Source organism: Rhinopithecus roxellana, chromosome 21 (assembly GCF_007565055.1).
Source record: "Rhinopithecus roxellana isolate Shanxi Qingling chromosome 21, ASM756505v1, whole genome shotgun sequence".
Lineage (NCBI taxonomy): Eukaryota > Metazoa > Chordata > Mammalia > Primates > Cercopithecidae > Rhinopithecus > Rhinopithecus roxellana.
The window spans coordinates 56,955,231-56,978,189 of NC_044569.1; the positions used below are offsets into that span (position 1 = coordinate 56,955,231).

Sequence of the window (22,959 nt, forward strand, 5' to 3'; positions counted from 1 at the left end):
CCATAATTCATGGGAATGAGAATGTTTTATATATTCAAATTTCAGAATTAAGCAAGTCTTAAATGTCAGGATTTTAGAAGCGACTTACAGGAAGTGTTTCTTTCAGTACATGTTCATCGAAGTCCAATGCCTTTTCTACTTCTCTAACTTGCTGATTTTTTACCCAGCTTGATCTAATGAACATCTTGCATGAGTTTTGAGCACAGCAGAGTATGCAGACATCTTGATGTGAAACACATGTGAAAATGACATTCAACTCAGCCAGACCATTAAGTCTGAATCATTGAAACTAAACCTCAACCAAATTGAGTTGAAAACTTATGCCTACACAAACTTGCACACAAATGTTTGCAGAAGCTCTATTCCTAATTACCAAAAATTGGAAGCGACAAAGAGCCTTCAATAGGTGAGTAGATAAACTGCTACATCCATACAATGGAACATTAATCAATGATAAGAAGAAATGAGCTATCAAGCCACAAAAAGACATGAGGAAATCTTACATTCATAGCGCTAAGTAAAAGAAGCCAGTCTGAAAAGGCTACACACTGCATGACTCCAACTACAGTCATATGTCACTTAACAATGGGAATATGTTGTAAGAAATGTGTCATTAGGTGATTTTGTCATTTTTTGAACATCACAGAGTGTAGTTACACAAACCTAGATGGTGTAGCCTACTACACAGTGAGGCTATATGGGATGGCCTATTGCTCCTAGGCTACAAACCTGTACAGCATGTCACTGTGTTGAATATTGTAGGCAATTGTAACACAATGGTGAGTGTTATGTATATCATAACAACAATGGTAAGTGTTATGTATACCATAACAACAATGGTGAGTGTTAGATATGTAAACATATCTAAACAGAAATGTTACAGTAAAAATACTTGTATAGAGGATTTTTTTAAATGGTACATCTGTATAAAGCAGCTGCATTATTATTTTATGGGACCACCATCATATATGCAGTCTCTTGTTGACCAAAACGTCATTATGTGGCCCATGTCTACATATGGCATTCTAGAAAAACTATAGAGACTGTAAAAAGATCATTGGTTGCCAGGGGTTTAAGAGAAGAGAGTGATGGATGAATAAGTGGAGCACAGGGGATTTTTAGGGCAGTGAAACTACTCTGTATGATACGATAATGGTGGATATATGACATCACTCATTTGTCAAAACCTAAGGGACACAAGGAGCTACCCCTAAAAAAACCATGAACTTCAGTGAATAATAATGTATCCATATTGGTGCATAATTGTAACAAATATACCTCATTAATGCAAGATGTTAATAGTAGGAAAAATAGGAAGAATAGATGGGAAATCTGGGCTTGAGTTCAAGTTTTCTGTAAACCTAAAACCGCTCTAAATAATAAAACCTACTAATTTTTTTTTTTTTTTGAGACAGAGTCTTGCTCTATCTTGGCTCACTGCAACCTCCACCTCCTGGGTTCAAAGGCTTCTCCTGCCTCAGCCTCCTGAGCAGCTGGGATTACAGGCATGTGTCACCACACCTGGCTAATTTTTGTATTTTTAGTAGAGATGGGGCTTCATCTTGTTGGTCAAGCTGGTCTCGAACTCCTGACCTCATGATCTGCCCGCCTCAACTTCCCAAAAACCTACTAATTTTTAAAAATTGTTGAAAATGGGGCAACAGCATATTTTAGCTTTGTCGGTAATTAACAGAAACAAGTTTTTACTGACTTGATCGTTTCAGCAAATTGGCTCTTGTCAACTGATTTTCAGCAATTTGGCCCGTTCCTGCTTCCTACTGAAGTCACACTGGTCTTCTGTTCCTCCAACTGATCCTTTCCAGCTTTACCGTTCTCTCTCCCCTTTCCCCAGTCATCCACAAGGCTGGCTTGACCTTACCACACCTCAATTCAAACGTCATCTCCATAGTGAAGTCCTCTATGGTCCCTCTGTCCCTCATACACATCCAGTGCCTCTCCCTCCAATCACCTAATGTGGTAGGCAGATAATGACACCCTCCCCCAAAGATGTCCAAATCCTAATCCCTAATTAAGAGTTAATTTGTTACTTTGTATGGCCTCACTCTGCAACCCAGGCTGGAGGGCAGTGATGTCATCACAGCTCACTGAAACCCTGACCTTCTTGGGCTCAAGTGATCCTCCCACCTCAGCCGCCCAAGTAGCTGGGACTGCAGGTACATGCCACCATGCCCAGCTAATATTTTGTACTTTTTTGGTCGAGGTTTCATGATGTTGCCCAGGTTGGTCTCAAACTCCTAGGCTCAAGCGATCTGCCTGCCTCGGCCTCCCAAAGTGCTAGGATTACAGGCATGAGCCACTGTGCCCAGCCAGTGCCAACATTTGTGATTGTTAAGGCTTATAATGCACACAGACAAATCCTCTCCAAAATAACTCTAGCAGTTTACCCTGCCACTCGTAATGACTAAATGCTCATTTCCTGCACCTTCCCCCAGTGAAAGATACTGACACTTGATATACTTTTTTTTTTTTTTTCTTTTTTTTTTGAGACGGAGTCTCGCTCTGTCACCCAGGCTGGAGTGATGTGGCCGGATCTCGGCTCACTGGAAGCTCCGCCTCCCGGGTTTACACCATTCTCCTGCCTCAGCCTCCCGGGTAGCTGGGACTACAGGCGCCGCCACCTCGCCCGGCTAGATTTTTGTAGTTTTTAGTAGAGACGGGGTTTCACCATGTTAGCCAGGATGGTCTCGATCTCCTGACCTCGTGATCCGCCCATCTCGGCCTCCCAAAGTGCTGGGATTACAGGCTTGAACCACCGCGCCCGGCCTTAATATACTTTTTAAAACTTGCTAAATTTAATAAGCAAAACTGTATAATGTGGATTTTGTTATTAGTAGTAAAGTCTAAAAGTTCCCCATATTTTTACAATTTACTTTTAGACTCTCATTTGTGTACTGGAAAAATCACTTTTAAAAAAGGATAAGGAAAATAAAGGTAGAGAAAGCAGACAAACAAGCTTCTACTCCACAGGAAAACCGAGTATTTTTAGACTGTATCTTTCTTGTTTAGTAAGTGCCTAACTGAACTGCAGGTGCATTTTCTCACTACCACAGCTTCTATAGGAGCCTCAAGCACAAACTTGCCCTTTCCCTTCTCTCTCTACAGCAGAGGTGGGCTCCCCACAGCTCCCGCAGCCCTGGAGGGGCTGGGATGATGGGGAATTCATGCTGGGTCCGCTTCTTATCTGTAGGTGCTCCCTCGGCAACGTAGATCCCTTAGCCGTTCTGGGAGTCTGTAGATATTCCCTTCACAAAATGGATCATCACTTATGTTCTCCCAACTCCCCTCTCCAGGGTCTCCCTGCCCACCCCCAAATCCATGCTTCCCTCTGTTGTGCCCTGTGCTTCCTTAAAGTGCTCATTGGTCGAAAACGTCACCCTCCTCCAGGGCCCCTACTAGGGTGAGGCACGGTCGTGCAAATGCAGGGTTCAAATCTGTCTTTCTTTACAATTTTGAGGGGCCAGGCGTGGTGGCTCATGCCTGTAATCACAGCGCTTTGGGAGGCCAAGGTGGGAGGATCGCTTGTGGCCAGGTGTTTGAGACCAGGAGTTTGAGACTAGTCTGGGCAACATAGCAAGACTCTGTCTCTACAAGATATTTTTTAAAATAGCAGAGCAAGGTGGTGCACACCTGGTCCCAGCTACTCTGGAGGCTGAGGCAGGAGACTCACTTGAGCCAAAGAGTTCAAAGCTGCAGTGAGGTATGGTTGCACCACTGCACTCCAGCCTGGGCAAAAGAGTGAGACTCTGTCTCTAAAGAAATAAAATTTTGATATTTTGTTCCTTGCAGGGTTTTTCTCATTAACTTTGATTTTTTAAATATTACATTAAAGAATAATTTATCTTGGCCAGATGTGGTGGCTCACGCCTGTAATCGCAGCACTTTGGGAGGCCAAGGTGGGCAGATTACTTGAGGTTAGGAGTTCTAGACCAGCCTGGCCAACATGGTGAAACCCCGTCTCTACTAAAAATACAAAAAACGGCCGGGCGCGGTGGCTCAAGCCTGTAATCCCAGCACTTCGAGACGGGCGGATCATGAGGTCAGGAGATCGAGACCATCCTGGCTAACATGGTGAAACCCCGTCTCTACTAAAAACTACAAAAAATTAGCCAGGCGAGGTGGTGGGCGCCTGTAGTCCCAGCTACCCGGGAGGCTGAGGCAGGAGAATGGTGTAAACCCAGGAGGCGGAGCTTGCAGTGAGCTGAGATCCAGTCACTGCACTCCAGCCTGGGTGACAGAGCAAGACTCCGTCTCAAAAAAAAAAAAAAAAAAATACAAAAAAAAATTAGCTGGGTGCGGTGGTCGGTACCTGTAATCCTAGCTACTTGGGCGACTGAGGCAGGAGAACTGCTTGAACCCAGGAGGTGGAGGTTGCAGTGAGCTGAGATCAGGGCACTGCACTCTAGCCTGGACAACAGAACAAGACTCCATCTCAAAGGAAAAAAAGAATAATGTATCTTGACTACTGATGGGTTTTTTGGTACCCCCTTAAATTTTACATGCAAAACAAGTGCCTCAGCCTAGCCCTGGCTCTGCCTCCCTCCCACTCAGCAGAGACCCCTCCCTGCCTCCACAGGGGCCTCCCTCAGAGCAAAGATTGCTCGGTCACATGAAGGTGCACGTGAATTCACCACCCCCTTTCTTGGGAGACATTTAAAATATTTTTTCTTTTTCTTTTCTTCTTTTTTTTTTTTTTGAGACAGAGTTTCGCTCTTGTCACCCAGGCTGGAGTACAATGGTGCAGTCTCAGCTCACTGCAACCTCCACCTCCCAGGTTCAAGCGATTCTCCTGCCTCAGCCTCCCGAGTAGCTAGGATTACAGACGAGCACCACCACACCTGTCTAATTGTTTTGTATTTTTAGTAGACATGGAATTTCGTCACATTGGCCAGGCTGGTCTCAAACTCCTGACCTCAGGTGATCCACCCGCCTCCATCTCCCAAAGCACTGGGATTACAGGCGTGACCCACTGTGCCCGGCCAAAACTATTTTTTCTTAATTTACAGAATATCTCAGTGTTCTACAATGAACACATTAGCAAAAAAGAAAAATCAAAAGTCACCCATAATTTTAAAAACCAGGTAAAATTTCTATTTTTATGCTTTTAAAAAAAATACAAAACTCTGGGTCGGAGGAAAGGATGGCTTGCTATCCTGTCATTCCTTAGCATGATAATAAGCACACTTCTTCAACATCTCATGTAGACAATTACACTAGCCTACCTGTATAGGATGGGGGACCCCTGGAAAAGACTCTGAAAAGATCCTCTATGAGTAATTTACCCCTGGAGGTTGGGATTTGAAGGCTAAGGGAGAGATTTTCATGTTTTTTTTACTCTATATACACCTGTATAGTTTTGATATTTTACAATAAGCATGTGTTACATTCCTAGCTTTTGTTTTGTTTTGTTTTTTGTTTTTTTGAGATGGAGTATTACTCTGTTGCCCAGGCTGGAGTATAGTGGCACAATCTCGGCTCAGTGCAACCTCCACCTCCCGGGTTCAAGCAACTCTCCTGCCTCAGCCTCCCAAGTAGCTGGGACTACAGGTGTGCTCCACCACACTCAGCTAATTTTTTTTGTATTTGTAGTAGAGACGGGGTTTCACCATGTTGGCCAGGCTGGTCTCGAACTCCTGACCTCGTGATCCACCCGCCTTGGCCTCCCAAAATACTGGGATTACATGCATGAGCCACCGCGCCCTGGCCCTACATTCCTAGTTTTTTAAGGTACCAATAAAAATGAAAAATTAATGGCTCATGGAATCCATAGGCGATTCTCTCTGCTTAAAGGCAGGGGTGCTGAGGAGAGGTCTCGCTGCAAGCTAATTGTCATTAGGCAGGTCCTGTCACCAGCGGGGTGGGACTCTCTGTGTCCTCAAGGGAATGGTTGTGGCCTTGCCACAGGCAGGTGGCCAGGACCCAGGACCCAGGACCCTGGACACTGCCTAGGAGGCTGGTCCACTTCCATCTGGGTTTGGGTACTAGTTGCAGGTTTGGTATTTTTATTCTATTCTATGGTCTGAACGAGTATACTTGCTCTTCTTTTAATACATTAGGGGGAAATCCTCTTAATTCTTTTTTTTTTTTTTTTTTTTTTTTTTTTTTGAGATAGGGTCTTCCTCTGTCGCCCAGGCTGGAGTACAGTCGGGCGATCTCGGCCCACTGCAACCTCCACCTCCCGGGTTCAAGTGATTCTCCTGCCTCAGCCTCCTGAGTAGCTGGGATTACAGGCACACACCACTATGCCCAGCTAATTTTTGTATTTTTAATGGAGACAGGGTTTCAACATGATGGCCAGGCTGGTCTTTTTTTAAAATTTAAGACAGAGTCTCAGTTTGTCACCCAGGCTGGATGGAGTGGCACAATCTCGGCTCACTGCAACCTCTGCCTTCCAGGGTCAAGCAATTCTCCTGCCTCAGCCTACCAAGTAGCTGGGATTACAGGTGCCCACCACCATGCCCAACTAATTTTTGTATTTTTAGTAAACACATGGTTTCGCCTTGTTGGCCAGGCTGGTCTGGAACTCCCGACCTCAAGTGAGCCAGCTGCCTCAGCTTCCCAAAGTGCTGGGATTACAGGCATGAACCACCACTTCTTTATTTTAAAAGTTATGCTTATTTTGTTGTTGAAAAAATTTAAGTATAGATAAGCAAAAAGAAAATAATAATTTTCAAATTGCCTAAAATTCCACAGAAAACAATAGTTAATATTTGCTATGTAATCCTCATATATTTTCCTAGTGACATATGACTGTCTCCATTTTTTTTTTAATAAAAATGAGGTCTAGGCTGGGCATGGTGGCTCACACCTGCAATACCAGCACTTTGGGAGGCCAAGGCGGGTGGATCACCTGAGGTCAAGAGTTTGAGACCAGCCTGACCAACATGGTGAAACCCCATCTCTACTACAAATACAAAAATTAGCTGGATGTGGTTGACTGTTCTCTCAGATTCGATCACAGTTCCCTCTAAATGGCTGCAGTCTTTGTACACTCAGACTTTACGTGGCGGGGGAGGGTGCTGGTCTTTCCAGGCTTCCAGCTTCCCCATGTAAGGCTCCGCCCAGAGGACTAGTTTCTTTGCCCTCTGAGAGCAGACAGGCTTCTATAATAACTTGCTGAGCCCTTTGACCTTGGTCCTTTCTGCTTAGTTTCTGCAGGGAAGGGCCATGTGCTCACAGGCAGGTGCCCTGTAGTCTATAGGACTCTATCCTCGATATCAATATTACGTTACTAATTGACAATGACATGTATAAAACAGTAGAGATGAAATGGTCAGTGGTTGGCAGATAAGAGGGAATGCACCAATAGATGCACATTAATAAAAATCACACATGAGGCTGGGCATGGTAGCTCACACCTATAATCCTGGCACTTTGGGAGGCCAAGGTGGGCAGATCGCTTGAGGTCAGCAGTTCGAGACCAAACTGGTCAACATGGTGAAATCCCATCTCTATTAAAAACACAAAAATGGCCGGGCGCGGTGGCTTACGCCTGTAATCCCAGCACTTTGGGAAGCCGGGGCAGGCGGATCACGAGGTCAGGAGATCGAGACCATCCTGGCTAACATGGTGAAACCCTGTCTCTACTAAAAATACAAAAAAATCAGCCAGGCGTGGTGGCAGGTGCCTGTAGTCCCAGGTACTCAGGAGGCTGAGGCAGGAGAATGGCGTGAACCTGGGAGGCGGAGCTTGTAGTGAGCTGAGATCGCACCACTGTACTCTAGCCTGGGTGACAGAGTGAGACTCCGTCTCAAAAAAAAAAAAATACAAAAATTAGACAGGCATGGTGGTGTGTACCTGTAATCCCAGCTACTCGGGAGGCTGAGGTAGAATTGTTTGAACCTGGGAGGTGGAAGTTACACTGAGCCAAGATCGCACCACTGCACTCCAGCCTGGTCAACGGAGCAAGACTCATTTCACCAAAAAAAAAAAACAAAACAAAAAACCATATATGAAGTTCATGAGCAAAATTAGGCTGCTTTGCACCGAGAAACAATAGCTCAAAGACAAAGGAAGCAGATGAGATGGAGATTCAGAGGACCTGGCAGGAGCATCAAGGTCCCTTATCCACAAACTTCCTGCCCTTGCTGCCCAGGAAAAGGCAATACCAGTCTGCGTCAGCCAGGGAAAGGCCTGCCAGCCACGACAGTGGCCCTGGGCTGTGGCTGGTCACAGTCAAGATCAACCACTCTTATGGGCAGGAATTAGACAAGAACACTGATTAAATAGTTAGGCCCTAACACAGGACAGGTAGATGAGGAAACCTGAGCTTGGGACAGACAGTCCACAGGACAAATCAACAGTGCCCAGATCTGGCCATCTGCGGAAGCACTGACAAAGGCCTGAGTCAATACTTTTTATTCCTGAGAGCTTAGGTCTTTTTGAAACCCTAGTTCCGGCCTTGTAGGGCAGGATCTGGATCTCCTGGGACAGAGAAAACAATCTCTGTATTTGATAATAAGAGCTCAGAGCAGATTCCAAGAGGTGGGGCCACCAAAGTTTGGAGCAGTAAAGGGACTTAGATGCCCATATTTCTAGGATTTTCCAATATTTGTGGCCACTTATGAAATTATCACTTCCAACAGCTATTCTTTCAATAGTAACGTTCAAATAGAAGCAGACACCAAGCACTACAGGGCAAGTGTAAAGAGGACACACCATGGAGACTGCTTTCTCTGGCAGTTCAGCTTGCATGCCTCACTCAGCAAAACTAAGCTCAGAAGTTAGTTAGGCTCCTGCCCCTTAGAGGGCATGCGCTTCAGGTAGGGATGGGATCTCAGTCTCCCTACCCTGAGCAGCTTATTCAAGTCTGCCTTCCAGCCCTGTGCCACACCATCCCCTCCCTGAGAGGTATTCTGAAAACCAAGATTTCCCCAGCTTGTTGCATGCCCGGTGCCACTTTAGCACTCTTCAATGACTGGTACCCTATCGCACCCATCCAGCCAGACTTGTCCCAGAATCTTGCCATGGTATGCCGGGCACAGTGGCTCACGCCTGTAATCCCAGCCCTTTGGAAGGCCAAGGTGGGCCAATCATGTGAGGTCAGGGGTTCAAGACCAGCCTGGCCAACATGGTGAAACCCCATCTCTACTAAAAATAAAAAATAAGAAGAAGAAGAAACAAATAAAAAGAATCTTGCCCTGGTAAACCACTCTTCTTTTTTTTTTTTTTTTTTTTTTTTTTTTTTGACGGATTCTCGCTCTGTCACCCAGGCTGGAGTGCAGTGGCGCAGTCTTGGCTCACTGCAACCTCTGCCTCCCAGGTTCAAGCAATTCTCCTCCCGAGTAGCTGGGACTACAGGCACATGCCAACACGCCTGGCTAATTTTTTGTACTTTTAGTAGAGATGGGGTTTCACCGTGTTAGCCAGGATGGTCTCAATTTCCTGACCTTGTGATCCACCCGCCTCAGACTCCCAAAGTGCTGGGATTATAGGCAGGAGCCACTGTACCAGGCGGGTAAACCACTCTTTTTAGCTTGAAGGAGAGTAGGTCAGTCTGTTTCCCATTAGTGTCCTACATCTTTGTTTGCTTCCTTAAGAAGAATATAGGACCCTGAGGGCAGGAATCCACCTTCTCCTCATTTTGCAGGTCCACACACGTCTCTGACTTATGCAAATGTCAGAATACATAAGCCCTCATACTCAAAAGACAATATTTTTAGTGAGACAGAGTCGTGCTCTGTCATCGAGGTTGCAGTGCAGTGGTGCAATAACGGCTCACTGCAGCTTCAACCTCATGGACTCAAGTGATCCTTCTGCCTCAGCCTCCTGAGTATCTAGGACTGCAAGTACTGGCCACCATGCCTGGCTAATTTTAAAAAGTGTTTTGTAGGGACAGGTCTCACTATGTTGCCCAGGCTGGTCTTGAACTCCTGGACTTAAGCAATTCTCCCATCTCGGCCTCCCAAAGTGTTGGGATTATAGGCATGAGTCACGGCACCCAATCCAAAGACACATACTGAGTAAAACTTGGACCATAGAAAACCTTGATGTGTAATAGAAGAAATCACAAAACAGTAGATCAATAGTGAACAGTAGTTCACTAGTCAGTAGTGAACTCTCCCAAGTTCAAGCGATTCTCCTGCCTCAGCCTCCTGAGTAGCTGGGACTGCAGGCACCCACCACAACACCCGGCTAATTTTTGTATGTTTTTTTTTTTAGTAAAGACAGGGTTTCACCATGTTGGCCAAGCTGGTCTCCAACTCCTGACCTCAGGCAATTCGCCCGCCTTGGCTTCCCAAAGTGCTGGGATTACAGGTGTGAGCCACCCCACCCAGCCCTGCTGTCTGGTTTCTTAATGGAGTAGAGGCAAGATTACCAAAACACAGTGAGAATGTGGGAGGGATGTGGAGGTTTGAGTGGAAAAGGCATGAAATTATCACTACAGAAAGGGAAAGAGTGATCTTATTAGAGAAACATAGTAAAATGGCTGGGCAATTATGAGTTCTGTCTTGAGTTTCCAGAAATAAATACTTAAAGAATCCAAATTTTAAATACTTTACATGAATGACATGCACCACATTCTTCATTATAGAAAACACTGGGCCAGGTGAGATGGCTCACGCCTGTAATCCCAGCACTTTGGGAGGCCAAGGCGGGCAGATCACCTGAGGTTGGGAGTTCGAGACCAGCCTAACCAACATGGAGAAACCCCATCTCTACTAAAAATCCAAAATTAGCCAGGCATGGTGGCACATGCCTGTAATCCCAGGTACTTGCGAAGCTGAGGCAGGAGAATCGCTTGAACCCAGGAGGCGGAGGTTGCAGTGAGCCGAGATCCTGCTATTGCACTTCAGCCTGGGAAACAAGAGCGAAACTCTGTCTCAAAAAAAAAAAAAAAGAAAAGAAAACTCTGGAAATTACATAAATGCCAAACAGTGACAGAATAGTTGTATCACTTACAAAACTTTTCTAAATAATTGTTAGGAAAAGTAGATAGCAATATATAAAATAAAGTTACAATTTTTTTTTTTTTTTTTTTTTTTTTTTTTTTTTTTTTTGAGATATAGTCTGGTTCTGTCGCTCAGGCTGGAGTGCAATGATGCGATCCTGGGTCACTTCAACCTTCGCCTCCTTGGTTCAAACGATTCTCCGGTCTCAGCCTCCCAAGTAGCTGGGTACAGGTGCCTACCACCATGCCCGGCTAATTTTTGTGTGTGTTTGTTTGTTTTGAGACAGAGTCTCACTCTGTCACCCAGGCTAGAGTACAGTGGTGGGATCTCGGCTCACTGCAACCTCCGCCTCCCAGGTTCAAGTGATTCTCCTGCCTCAGCCTCTCAAGTAGCTGGGACTACAGGTGCCCGCCACCATGCCCAGCTAATTTTTGTATTTTCAGTAGAGACAGGGTTTCACCATATTGGCCAGGCTGGTCTTGCACTCCGGACCTTGTGATCCGCCTGCCTCAGCCTACCAAAATGCTGGGATTACAGGCGTGAGCCACTGCGCTTGGCCAATTTTTGTATTTTTTTTTTAGTAGAGACGAGATTTCACCATGTTGGCCAGGCTGGTCTCAAACTCCTGACCTCAAGTGACCCACCCGACTCAGCCTCCCAAAGTGCTGGGATTACAGGCGTGAGCCACCGTGCCCAGCCAAAGTTACGATATTTTAATTAAAGCAGTAGAATACAAGATAGTACAGATACTATAGGATTACAATTATGCATGGAGGAAAAAGGTTGGGAAAGTACCAAATCACTAATAATATATATTTTAATAACCTTAATTTTATGTTAATATTTAAAACTATTGGCCAAGCACAGTAGCTCATGCCTGTAATCCCAACACTTTGGGAGGCCAAGGCAGGCAGATTGCTTGAGCTCAGGAGTTTGAGACCAGCCTGGGCAACATGGTGAAATAGCGTTTCTACAAAAAGTAACCAGGCGTGGTGGCATGTGCCTGGGATCGCAGCTACTTGGGAGGATTGCTTGAGCCCAGGAATTTAAGGCTGCAGTGAGCTGTGATCGCACCACTGCACTCTAGCCTGAGTGACAGAGCAAGACTCTGTGTCAAAAATAAATATTTAAATTAAATAAAAACTATTGTTTTAAAATTTCATGTTGAGATTCATCTTGAGTAGCTAATAATCTCTTAGAGGTGAGATGTTGTGTGTCTGTCTCTCTGTGAGCCCACAGCAGCTACCACAAAGCTGGCACTCAGACTTCACATAGACATTTGCTGAGTTGAACTGCCTGAGATTATGTGGGGAATGGAGAAGAAGTTCCTGTCTTCAACAAGTTGCTGTGTTTTCTCTGTTGGTCACAAAGTCTCTCACCAGAAGGTGAGCCCCACGTGTACGGGCTTTGTGCTACACCCCTTCTTGAGTATAGGGCTTCGAAAGAAGCCAGAGCCCATCCTTGATGATATTATTCTCCTCATGCAAGACCACCAGCCAGTCATAGCAGAACAGGTTCTTTGAAAGGGTGGAACAGGCCAGGCGCGGTGGCTCACACCTGTAATCCCAGCACTTTGGGAGGCCAAGACGGGCAGATCACCTGAGGTCAGGAGTTCCAGACCAGCCTGCCCAACATGGCAAAACCCCCATCTCTACTAAAAACACAAAAAATTAGCCGGGCATGGTGGTGCATGCCTGTAATCCCAGCCACTTGGGATGCTGAGGCAGGAGAATCACTTGAACCTGGGAGGTGGAGGTTGCAATGAGCCAAGATCTCGCAACTGCACTCCAGCGTGGGCAACAACAGTGAAACTCCATCTCAAAAAAAAAAAAAAGGAGGGGGTGGTGGAATGACACTTCCCACAAAAGGGAGTGTAAAGACAGAGATTTTACCCCATTTGCTGCCACATGTCTTTCTCACTGTTGCTTCATTTATTCACTCATTCCTTCTGATACCTGTTGAGTCTGTGACTTTGCCCAGATACCTGGCTGGGTGCTGGGATTACAGTGCTGAACAAGTCAAGCACACCTCGTGGAGCTTACAGTCTGATGGGAAGCAGATGAGAGAGGTGATGATAATATCATGAATGTGCCTTATGCTGGGGGCACAGGATGCCTCGAGAACAGGCAGCAGCAACAAGTTAATTGGTTAGTTGGAATGAGAGTTCATTATTTGGTAATTGACCTATAGCTGCTGTGGTAGAGTAAGTGATGGGGAGATAGCAGGTGAGGTTGCATCAGGCAGGTTGTAGGCCATGGTCAGACTTTTGGACTCCGAATGCAATGGGAAGTCACTAGAGGAATTTAAGCAGAGGAATGACATGACCTGATTTGTTTTTAAGATCGCTTTAGGGGCCAGACATGGTGGCTCACGCCTAGAATCCTAGCACCACTTTGGGAGGCTGAGGCAGATAGATCACTTGAGGTCAGGAGTCCAAGACCAGCCTGGCCAACATGGTGAAACTTCGTCTCTACTAAAAATACAAAATTTAGCTGGGTGTGGTGGTGGCCACCTGTAACCCCAGCTGTTCAGGAGGCTGAGGCAGGAAAATCACTTGAACCTAGGAGGCAGATGTTGCAGTGAGCCAAGATCGTGCCATCGCACTCCAGCCTGGGCAACAGAGCAAGAGTCTATCTAAAAAAAAAAAAAAAAAAAAAAAAAAAAAAAAAGGAAGGAAGGAAAGAAGAGAGACAGAAGGAAGGAAGGGAAGGAAGGAAGGCTTTAGGGGACATGAGATCTGGAAAACAGTGGCTCCAACTTAAGAGAGCACTAAAGGGAAGCTCAGGATGACAGCCGTGCAGCAGACCCAGAAAATAACCAGTCCAGATTGGAACAGGGGATGGAGGGCTCCAGGAAGGGGATCTCCATAGGAGGATGCAGGTAGAAATGATTTTTATAAATACTTGATATGCTGGTGCATGAAAAAAATGAGAGAGATGAAGAAGAGGGCTACAATCAAGATAGCCTACAATAAAGGTAGTAAATGCCACCAAGAAAAAAAAAGGCAAATAGAAAGTTCAGGAAAAGCAAGAATAGAGATGTGATTATGATGTACTTAGCTTTGAATAAAACAATCTATATGCTGTGACAATGTAAACAGTGATTATTTGGTTCAAAACAGTGCTATTTATTTTTAATTATTCAGAGAAAATACACACATCCACTTATCTATTGAGAGACTTACAACAAATGGGGTTTAACACTGGGGAATCCAAGTGAAGGTTGTATGTGAATTCTTTACACCCTTGAGATTTCTGTAACTTTTAAATTCTAAATAAAAAACTAAAACTAGTAATATAATTATATAGGGAAGCAGAAGTGGTGATATAAAAGAGCTAAATCCTCCATTGTAGTAGTAAATCAGTGCATAATGTTCAAAATTGCTCTATCAAGAAAGAGAAGTATAATCACATTATTTTATATCATTTTATGAAGTGGTGGTAACCTCTAGAAGAAAGAGCTAAGAGTTTCTACATAAAGATGTTGAGAAAAGCTGGAGGCAAATGGGGTAGGTGAAGAAAAAATACTGTTTTTCACCACAAGGCTTTTAGAAATATTGGGATTTTTTTCTTTCTTTTTTTTTTTTTTTTTTTTTTTTGAGACAGTCTCACTCTATCGCCCAGGCTGAAATGCAATGGCACAATCTGAGCTCACTGCAACATCCACCACCTGGGCTCAAACCATCCTCCCATCTCAGCTCCCGAGTGGCTGGGACTACAGGTGCGTCCCACCCATGCCTGGCTAATTTTTGTGTTTTTGGGAGAGACAGGGTTTCGCCATGTTACCCAGGCTGGTCTCGAACTCCTGGGCTCAAGCAATCTGCCCACCTCAGCCTCCCAAAGTTCTGGGATTACAGGTACCACCATGCCCAGCCAATATTTGGATTTTTAAAGTATGTGCTTTAGTTACTTTGATTTTAAAACAAAAACAAAAACAAACCTTTACGTTAACTTTTCTCATCCAAAAAGGCTCTATGTCCAGATTTTGTTTTAGGTATTCTTTTATGCTTTTTTTTTTTTTTTTTTTTTTTTTTTTTGAAATGAAGTCTCACTCTGTCTCCCATGCTGGGGTGCAGTGGCACCATCTCAGCTCACTGCAACCTCTGCCTCCCAGGTTCAAGTGATTCGCCTGCCTCAGCCTCCAGAGCAGCTGGGATTACAGGCACCCACCACCATGCCCAGCTAATTTTGTATTTTTAGTAGAGACAGGGTTTCACTATGTTGGCCAGGCTGGTCTCAAAGTCCTGAGCTCAGGTGATCCGCTCACCTCGGCTTCCCAAAGTGCTGGGATTACAGGTGTGAGCCACTGCGCCAGGCCGTTTCATGCATCTTGTATGTATTTCTTTTTTAAAATCTGACCAATGGATTCATGTCACATGTTAATGTATTACAATAAGAATTTTTTTATTTTCTTTAAAAAATAGGCCCTATGCCTCTCTTATTAAATGTTTAAGATAAACAAGATAAAAGGTTTTTGACGGCCGGGCGCAGTGGCTCACGCCTGTAATTCCAGCACTTTAGGAGGCTGAGGTGGGTGGATCACTTGAGGTCAGGAGTTTGAGACCAGCTTAGCCAACATAGTGAAACCCCATCTCTACTAAAAATACAAAAACTAGCCGGGTGTGGTGGCACATGCCTGTAATCCCAGCTACTTGGGAGGCTGAGGCAGGAGAGTCGCTTGAACCCGGGAGGCGGAGGTTGCAATGAGCCGAGATTGTGCCATTGCACTCCAGCCTGGGCGACAGAGTGAGACTCTATCTCAAAAAAAAAAAAAATGGTTTTTGACAATTATTTTAAAGCTAGCTCCCTCTTGCTGCTCTATGAAGAATGTATGGGAGAGTGGGTAATTGTTCATTACTCTATCTTTCTATCTTGCCTTTTGCCACTAGGAAAGACAATAATAAATAGCCCTCCTGGTATGTTTCTAGGGACCAGATTGTCAAATTAAATTTGGCCTAAAGCTACCTCCATAAATAGCAAGCCACAGCCTAACTTAGTGTGTAAACAAACCGTAACCTAACCAAGAGTATATTCTTGTAACAAGTAGCTGGGTCTCTGCCAATCATAACAGGGGAGCTTTTAGCCAATCCCAGGCTGGAGACTGCCCAGTCAAGTCCAAATAAGGCAACCACCCAGCTGTAACCAATCAGGCTATTTCTGTATCACCTCCTTTTTCTGTCTGTAAGTATTGCCTGCCCACTTTTGCCTTGTGGAGGTCTCAGAACCTTTACTGGTTCAGGGTGCTGCCTGGCTCATGAATACTTTCTTTGCTCAGATAAACTCTGCTAAATTTAACTAGTGTGAAGTTTTTCTTTTCATAAAATCCAAGAGAGTATTTAAAAATAACAGCAACAACCTAAACATTGTACAAAATACACTATGGGGTCAGCATGGAGAGCCTGTGGTGTTAACCTGTATTCTTTATTAATTTATTTTTTAAAGCAGCCTCCTATATTTATCTAGAGCACTGTACAGTCAGCTCTCCATATCTGCATCCATGGATTCAATCAACGACAGATGAAAAATAATCCAAAAATTAAAAAATAAAAATATAACAATTAAAAAATACAAATAAAAAAATACAGTGTAAACAACTATTTACATATCATTAACATTGTATGAGGTATTATAAGCAATTTGGAGAATATTTAAAGTATACAGGAAGATGTGTGTAGGTTATATGTGTGTAGGCCAGGCATAGTGGCTTACACCTCTTTTTTTTTGAGATAGAGTCTCACTGTGTCACCCAGGCTGGAGTGCAGTGGCATGATCTCGGCACACTGCAAGCTCTGCCTCCCAAGTTCATACCATTCTCCTGCCTCAGTCTCCTGAGTAGCTGGGACTACAGGCGCCCGCCACCACACCTGGCTAATTTTTTTGTATTTTTAGTAGAGACGGGGTTTCACCGTGTTAGCCAGGATGGTCTCGATCTCCTGACCTCGTGATCTGCCTGCCTCGGCCTCCCAAAGTGTTGGGATTACAGGCATGAGCCACCGCACCTGGCCAGCTTACACCTCTTATTCCAGCACTTTGGGAGGCCAAGGCAAGAGGACAGCTTGAGGCCAGGAGTGTGAAACCAGCCTGGCCAATGTAGCAAGACCCAATCTCTATTTTGAAAAAGAAAAAAGAAAAGAAAGGATTTGAATGTCCATGAATTTTGGTACCTGCAAGGGAGTCCTAGAACCAATCCCCTGCAGATACCAAGAGATGACTGTATAGAGAAAAGCCATTGAGCAAAGCCGGATGCAACATCACTTCAAACTCTGCTAAGGCTCCAGAATGACAAGATTCCAATCTGGTCAAAGGTTTGGATGAGAGAGACAGCCCCGTGCTGACAGCAGGGCAATGAGCCAGTTCAGACAGCCCCAAGACTCGCCCTAGTCAATCCCAGGCAGAGAGAAGCCCTGCCCACTACAGGAACACGGTTGCTGAAACAGCAATTAGGAAGCTGGTCTACACCAAGAACCTTGGGAATCAGGAAGGTCCAGGAAAAATAAGTATCTACAGGAGGTTCAGGGACGATTTGGACCTCACACCCAAGTGAGGAGGCTGGAAATCCCCAAGGGTGAGAGAACACTGCTTTCATCTACCCCTTCCGGAACAGGTCCTACTGTCACCTGTGCACACCCATATCTGAAGGACACTGGTGTCTGATCATCCCAAAACTGGAATTTCTCTCATCGTGGCCTAGCTGTTTCCCTGGATCTTTGGAAATCATGGTCACTGTCTTATTCTGACAAGGTACAATCAAAGTTAACCAAGAGAAATTATACAGCACTGCTTAACCAAAGTGCCACAAAGAAGGTATACACAGGGAAGGGTGGGAGAGAAACAACACACAGGTGTGCACCAATAGCAGGCAAATTCACCTGGGGCCAATCCTAGTTTCATTCATTGATTTTAAAATGATTTTTAGAGACCCTGTCTCCTTAGTAGCTGGGACTATAGGTGCATGCCAGCTCCAATCCCAGTTTTAAACACTGATTATTCTCTTTCGAAGCAGATTCATCGAAGGTTTCCTTAAATAAACATTTTCATGAAGCATTTAAATACATTCATTTATGAAGTGTGTGTTGACTCATACCTTTTCAGGAACATGTACAAACATGTTTGACCACGGTCCTCTCACCTTCCTTGGAATGTCCCTCTCTTGGGGCTGTGATAGCTCTTTCCTGGTTGTATCCCTTCATCCCGTTTTCTATTTCTCTGTCCCCTTTCTCCTCCTTCATCAATAGAGGCATTCACTAAGAGAGCTTCTTTGTGGACTTCCGGTCTCTTCATTCTTTCTCCTTGAATAACCATCACTCACTTCTTTCACTTGTCACCTCTGCTGCTGCTAATAACAGCTGGCAACTATAGGTGCTCTCTGTGTGTAAAGTATGGTACTAAACTCTCAAGTTTAATCCTCCCAACAGTCCTATGGAGTAGACACTGTTATCATCCCCATTTTTATGTACGGAAAAACTGAGGCTTGCGGGTGGAAGCAGGCTGCCCAGGGTCACCTAGCTAGTAAGGGGCAGTACTGGATTCAAACCCAGGCAGCCGACCTCAGAGGCTTCATGCTATTAGGTGAGCTCTCAAAACTGGACATCCTTCCCAAGGTGCGGGGCCATCTCCACCAGCCCCTCAAACCCAGCATGTCACCCACCAGACATTAGAGAGTCCTCACTGACATGTTTGTACTGGCTGTGAAGATATTAAAATACTACAAACTCGGCAGCCTGGAACCCTGTCTTCACCCTGTCACCCTCTCCACTAAGACCTCCCCATATCCAGCATCCCTGGCATGGGGCTGAGAGGTGGAGGCTGGTGGGAAGGGGCTTAGCACCCTCCTGGCCTTGGTCTTGCCAGTGCTACAACTATGGCTAAATACTGAGGATTGTGTTGTTTGGTTGGGTTTGTTTGTTTGTTTGTTTTTGAGACAAGGTTTCACTCTGTCATCCAGGCTGGAGTGCAGTGATGTGATCATAGCTCACTGCAACCTCAAACTCCTGGCCTCAAGCAATCCTCTTGCCTCAGCCTCCCAAGTAGCTGTATCTACAGGCACGCACCACCATGCACAGCTAATTTTTAAGATTTTTCTGTACAGATGGAGTCTGGTTATGTTGTCCAGGGTGGTCTCAAACTCCTGGCCTCAAGCAATCCTCCTACCTCGGCCTCCCAAAGTGCTGGGATTACAGGCATGAGCCACTGTGCCTGAACTACATACTATTAGTATCACGTCTGCCTCCTTCTCCTTCTGTCTCCACAAACCAGTTCCTCTGCTGACTTCCTTATTTCTGGGGCCCACATCTCATTCTCCAGATTGCATTATACAGAGCCTTTTTCCCACAGTGCCTGCCCTGGGACTCCACCGTCCTCCATTCTACCTGAAAAACTCGCAAGCCTCCTGTGAGAGCCAGCTGTGGTGCCCTTGGTTGCTCTGTGAGGCTGCCACCACCCTGCACCCTAGGGGTGAGCAGTGCCCCAGGAGGACCTCACAAACTCCAGTGAACGGACTCACAGGCAGAGTCTAAACTGTGTCCCTGAGGTCCCCAGGCAGGTTTCTCTACCCTGCAGCCCACGTAGGGTAGAGGGACCATCTAGGCAGCTGTGAAGCTACCTGGGTGGGAGGCAAGCAGGAGCCTAGGTAAGGAGTCAGGGCCCCTTGGCAGCTGCGGGCAATTTTGAGGTGTGCGGCCTCCTGATCTTGTCTTAAAGGGATGAGGACAGCTCCTCTGAATGAGGGGGCATGGACCTTGAGGGGCACCTGGGGAGTGAGAGGACAGAGAGGGAAGAGGACTGGACAGAGGAGGGGGACAGGCAGACCTGCTTCCTCCAGGCTGGGCTGGCCCTACCGGGCTGGGGTACCCCCTCCAGCTCATAGGGTCTCCCACACCATCAGCCCACTGTGGGACCTGGAACGGATGGGCTGGGGCAATGGCTTGGGGAGGGGACTCAGGAAACAGGGCTGTCGGACAGGGCAAGCTCCAGCAAAGGGATGCCCTCTACGCTGTATGTTTCCTGAAAAAGAAGATCCCGGGGGGCAGCTGCTGCTGTCAACCCGGCAAAGCTCACAAGCCCCCACACCAGATCCCCAAATCCTCTCATGGCTCAGCTCCAGGGGCCGGCAGAGACTCTCCCTGGACCGGTCTCGCCTCCCTAAGGGTCTCTGCTTCGCTTGTGAGAGGAGGGGTTAATGTCCTGACTCTAAGGTGTCTCGGCTCTCTGCGTCCTCAGGAGCACGTGCTGCTGGGGGAGCGGGCGGCAGAGGGTGGGCCCTGGAGTCCGAGCCCCCGAGACTCGCGGGCACGCGCGCTGGCCTCCCGCCCGGGCCGGGTCCCGAGCCCCGCGATCCGCTGTCGGCCCCGCAACTTACCCAAAAGTTTCCCTTGAACAGTGAGCGCGTCATCGCGGCGAGAGTGGGGGCGCAGAGGACAGCCGGGCCGCAGGTGGCACCGCGTGGGGAGGCCTGACTGCCACTGCCCGCGGCTCCGCAGGCTCAACTTTGGCGTTCCACACTCGCGCAGGGAAGCCGCCCCCGGGTCCTAAACCACTCCCGATTGCGATAGCCGCCGTCTGCGCTCTGCGCTCCCCGTGCGGAACCTAGGCGGGACCCGTGGCGCTCACCCGGCGAGGGGCTGCAGCCAGCGCCGGGACCCAGGCCCATTTAAAGCCCCACAGCGTCAGGCCACGATCGATATATCAGCCCGAAGCTAGCTGCCACCTCCTGGAAGCCTTTGAGGATTGGAAATAACTGGTCCTGGCTTGGGCTCCTGCCCACAAGACCCCCTGGACCGAATGAAATCCAGGCTCTGCGGGGTGATAGAAGGGATCTGATCAGATGGTGGTCGCGAGGACCCGGTGTAAGCTCTAGAAGGCCTGGGAGCCCACAACGCCCGCAGTTGCTAAAGGTGTAGACGCCTTGGCGTCACGGCGGGTCACAGTGGGCCCCGCCGGCACCTGCTACAGATCTGGCCCTGGGGCACGTTTCATTTTTTATTTTACTTTTTGATGTTGCAGTTGTTTTTAATGAATGGGGTCACGTTTTAGTCTAAAATGTCACGGAGAGGTCATCGCTGCTGCTTCCCCTTGACTTTAGTCACTTTGTGGTGTCCTAACAGGACCTCCAGGAGCTTAGCTGCTCCCTGACTCCCTTTCCATTCTCAGGAGGCAAGACCCTTCCCTGCCCATTCCACCCCAGCAAGAGGGGCCCAAGATTCCTTCTTCTCCCTCCACTCTTCCACCCTCACAAATAAAACCCCTCTCTGCATTGTATTAGATTGGTACAAAAGTAGTTGTGGTTTTTGCCATTACTTTTAACAGTAATGCAGGACTTATGACAAAGTACTCCCTGGTATGACAGGCCCCAAGCCCAACCTGAGGCCCAGAGGGGTTGAATGACTTGCCCAAGATCACAGTTTATTTAAGGGATGAAGAGCTCAAGGTTAGAGCTCTGCCCTTCTAAACAGAGGCAAAGACAGACATCCTTCCTGGGGCAGATCCATCCTGGACAGAGGAATAGGTGCTCAAGGAGGGGAGGATAAAGGTCAAGGTTGCCAAGACTGGCACCAGCCCAGCCTGGAGAAGCAAGCATTCGCTCATGGAGCAGGTTCTAGTTACACCCAGATACAGTGAAAGGGCAATTGCTAGAGTGATGTGAAGCACCTCGAACAAGTTCTGCTACATAATACTGCCGCCAGCGCCACTCAGATGAACTCTCAATAAAGTCATCCACAACTGCAAAAACGGAGAGGTGGCTTCCAGCCACCAAGCATCTCCAAGGGATGCATTCATTTACCTACTTGCTCATATCCTTTGAAAGCAGTGAGGTTAGAAGGAAGGCAGAGAAGCCTGGCAGAACCATCAAGGGGCAGCAGAGGACATGGTAGGCAGTAGGAATCTTGGCTTAACTGCAGGGGTAAGAAATGGCACTAACTGGGGACACAGAAGCGGGAGAGTTGGAGACACCACTAAGGTTTTTCCTAGAAGTTTTAAATATTCTGGAAAATAGTTTAGATGCAATTCTAATTGTCACATTTTCATGTTTAATACATGTATAATTGTTAAGTTATTAGAACGTTTCACAAGCGCTCACAGTACATTGTGCTTGATTTTCGCGACTCAGACCCTAAGCTCCCTGAATTTTAACTCGCTTCCGCCATCTGGTGACAAAGTTTGTAATTGTAAATGGTCATCCTCGCTGCTGGAAAATATTCTTCATTCCTCAAACATTTAAGTTCATCTCTGGGGCAGGTATTGTGAGTAAAAAGACAAAGTGTGTGCTATATCCAAGGGGTATACTTAGGATATTTTACTAACTTCTATGGTTTGAATGTTGCCCCCTCCAAGAATTCTTGTTGAAACTTAATCTGAAATGAGACAGTTTTGAGAGAGGTAGGGTCTTTAAGAGGCGATTGGGTTGCAAGGACCACTAGTACCATTCATGGATTAATGGGTTAGTAGATTAATGGATTATCAGGGGATGAAACCAGTGGCTTTATACTTTACAAGAAGAGGAATAGATGGTTAGGTGCAGTGGCTCATGCCTGTAATCCCCGCACTTTGGGAGGCTGAGGCAGGTGGATCACCTGAGGTCAGGAGTTCAAGACCAGGCAGGCCAACATGATGTAACCCCATCTCTATTGAAAATACAAAATTAGCTGGGTGTGGTGGCACAGGCCTGTAGTCCCAGCTACTTGGGAGGCTGAGACAGGAGAATCACTTGAACCCAGGAGGCGTAGGCTGCAGTGAGCCAAAACCGCGCTACTGCACTCCAGCCTGGGCGAGACAGAGCGAGACACCATCTCAAAAAAAAAAAAAAAAAGAAGAAGAAGAAGAAGAAAAGAAGAGGAAGAGAGGCCTGAGCTAGCACGATCAACCCCCTTGCCATGTTATGCCCTGTGCCACAGAGTCCCCACCAGCAAGAAGGCCCGCACAAATGCAGCTCCTCAACCTTGGACTTTTCAGCCTTCATAACTGTAAGAAACAAATTATTTTCCTTTATAAACTACCCAATGTCAGATACTCTGTTATAAGCAATAGAAAACATACTAGGACATTAACAAAGT

General features: G+C 46.4%; 1 protein-coding gene across 2 annotated transcripts in view; it reads right to left on the bottom strand.

Moving 5' to 3' along the window:
• The window catches only part of PSTPIP2 (proline-serine-threonine phosphatase interacting protein 2), a 91,555-nt gene extending 71,144 nt beyond the window's left edge, over positions 1-20,411 (bottom strand). For both annotated transcript variants that reach the window (XM_030926130.1, XM_010386827.2), the window contains exon 1: positions 20,268-20,411. In XM_030926130.1, coding sequence (XP_030781990.1) covers positions 20,268-20,300 — 33 coding nt within the window. In that variant the 5' untranslated portion in view covers positions 20,301-20,411. The remainder of the gene's footprint in view (positions 1-20,267) is intronic.
• Between the last annotated feature and the right edge of the window lie 2,548 nt (positions 20,412-22,959).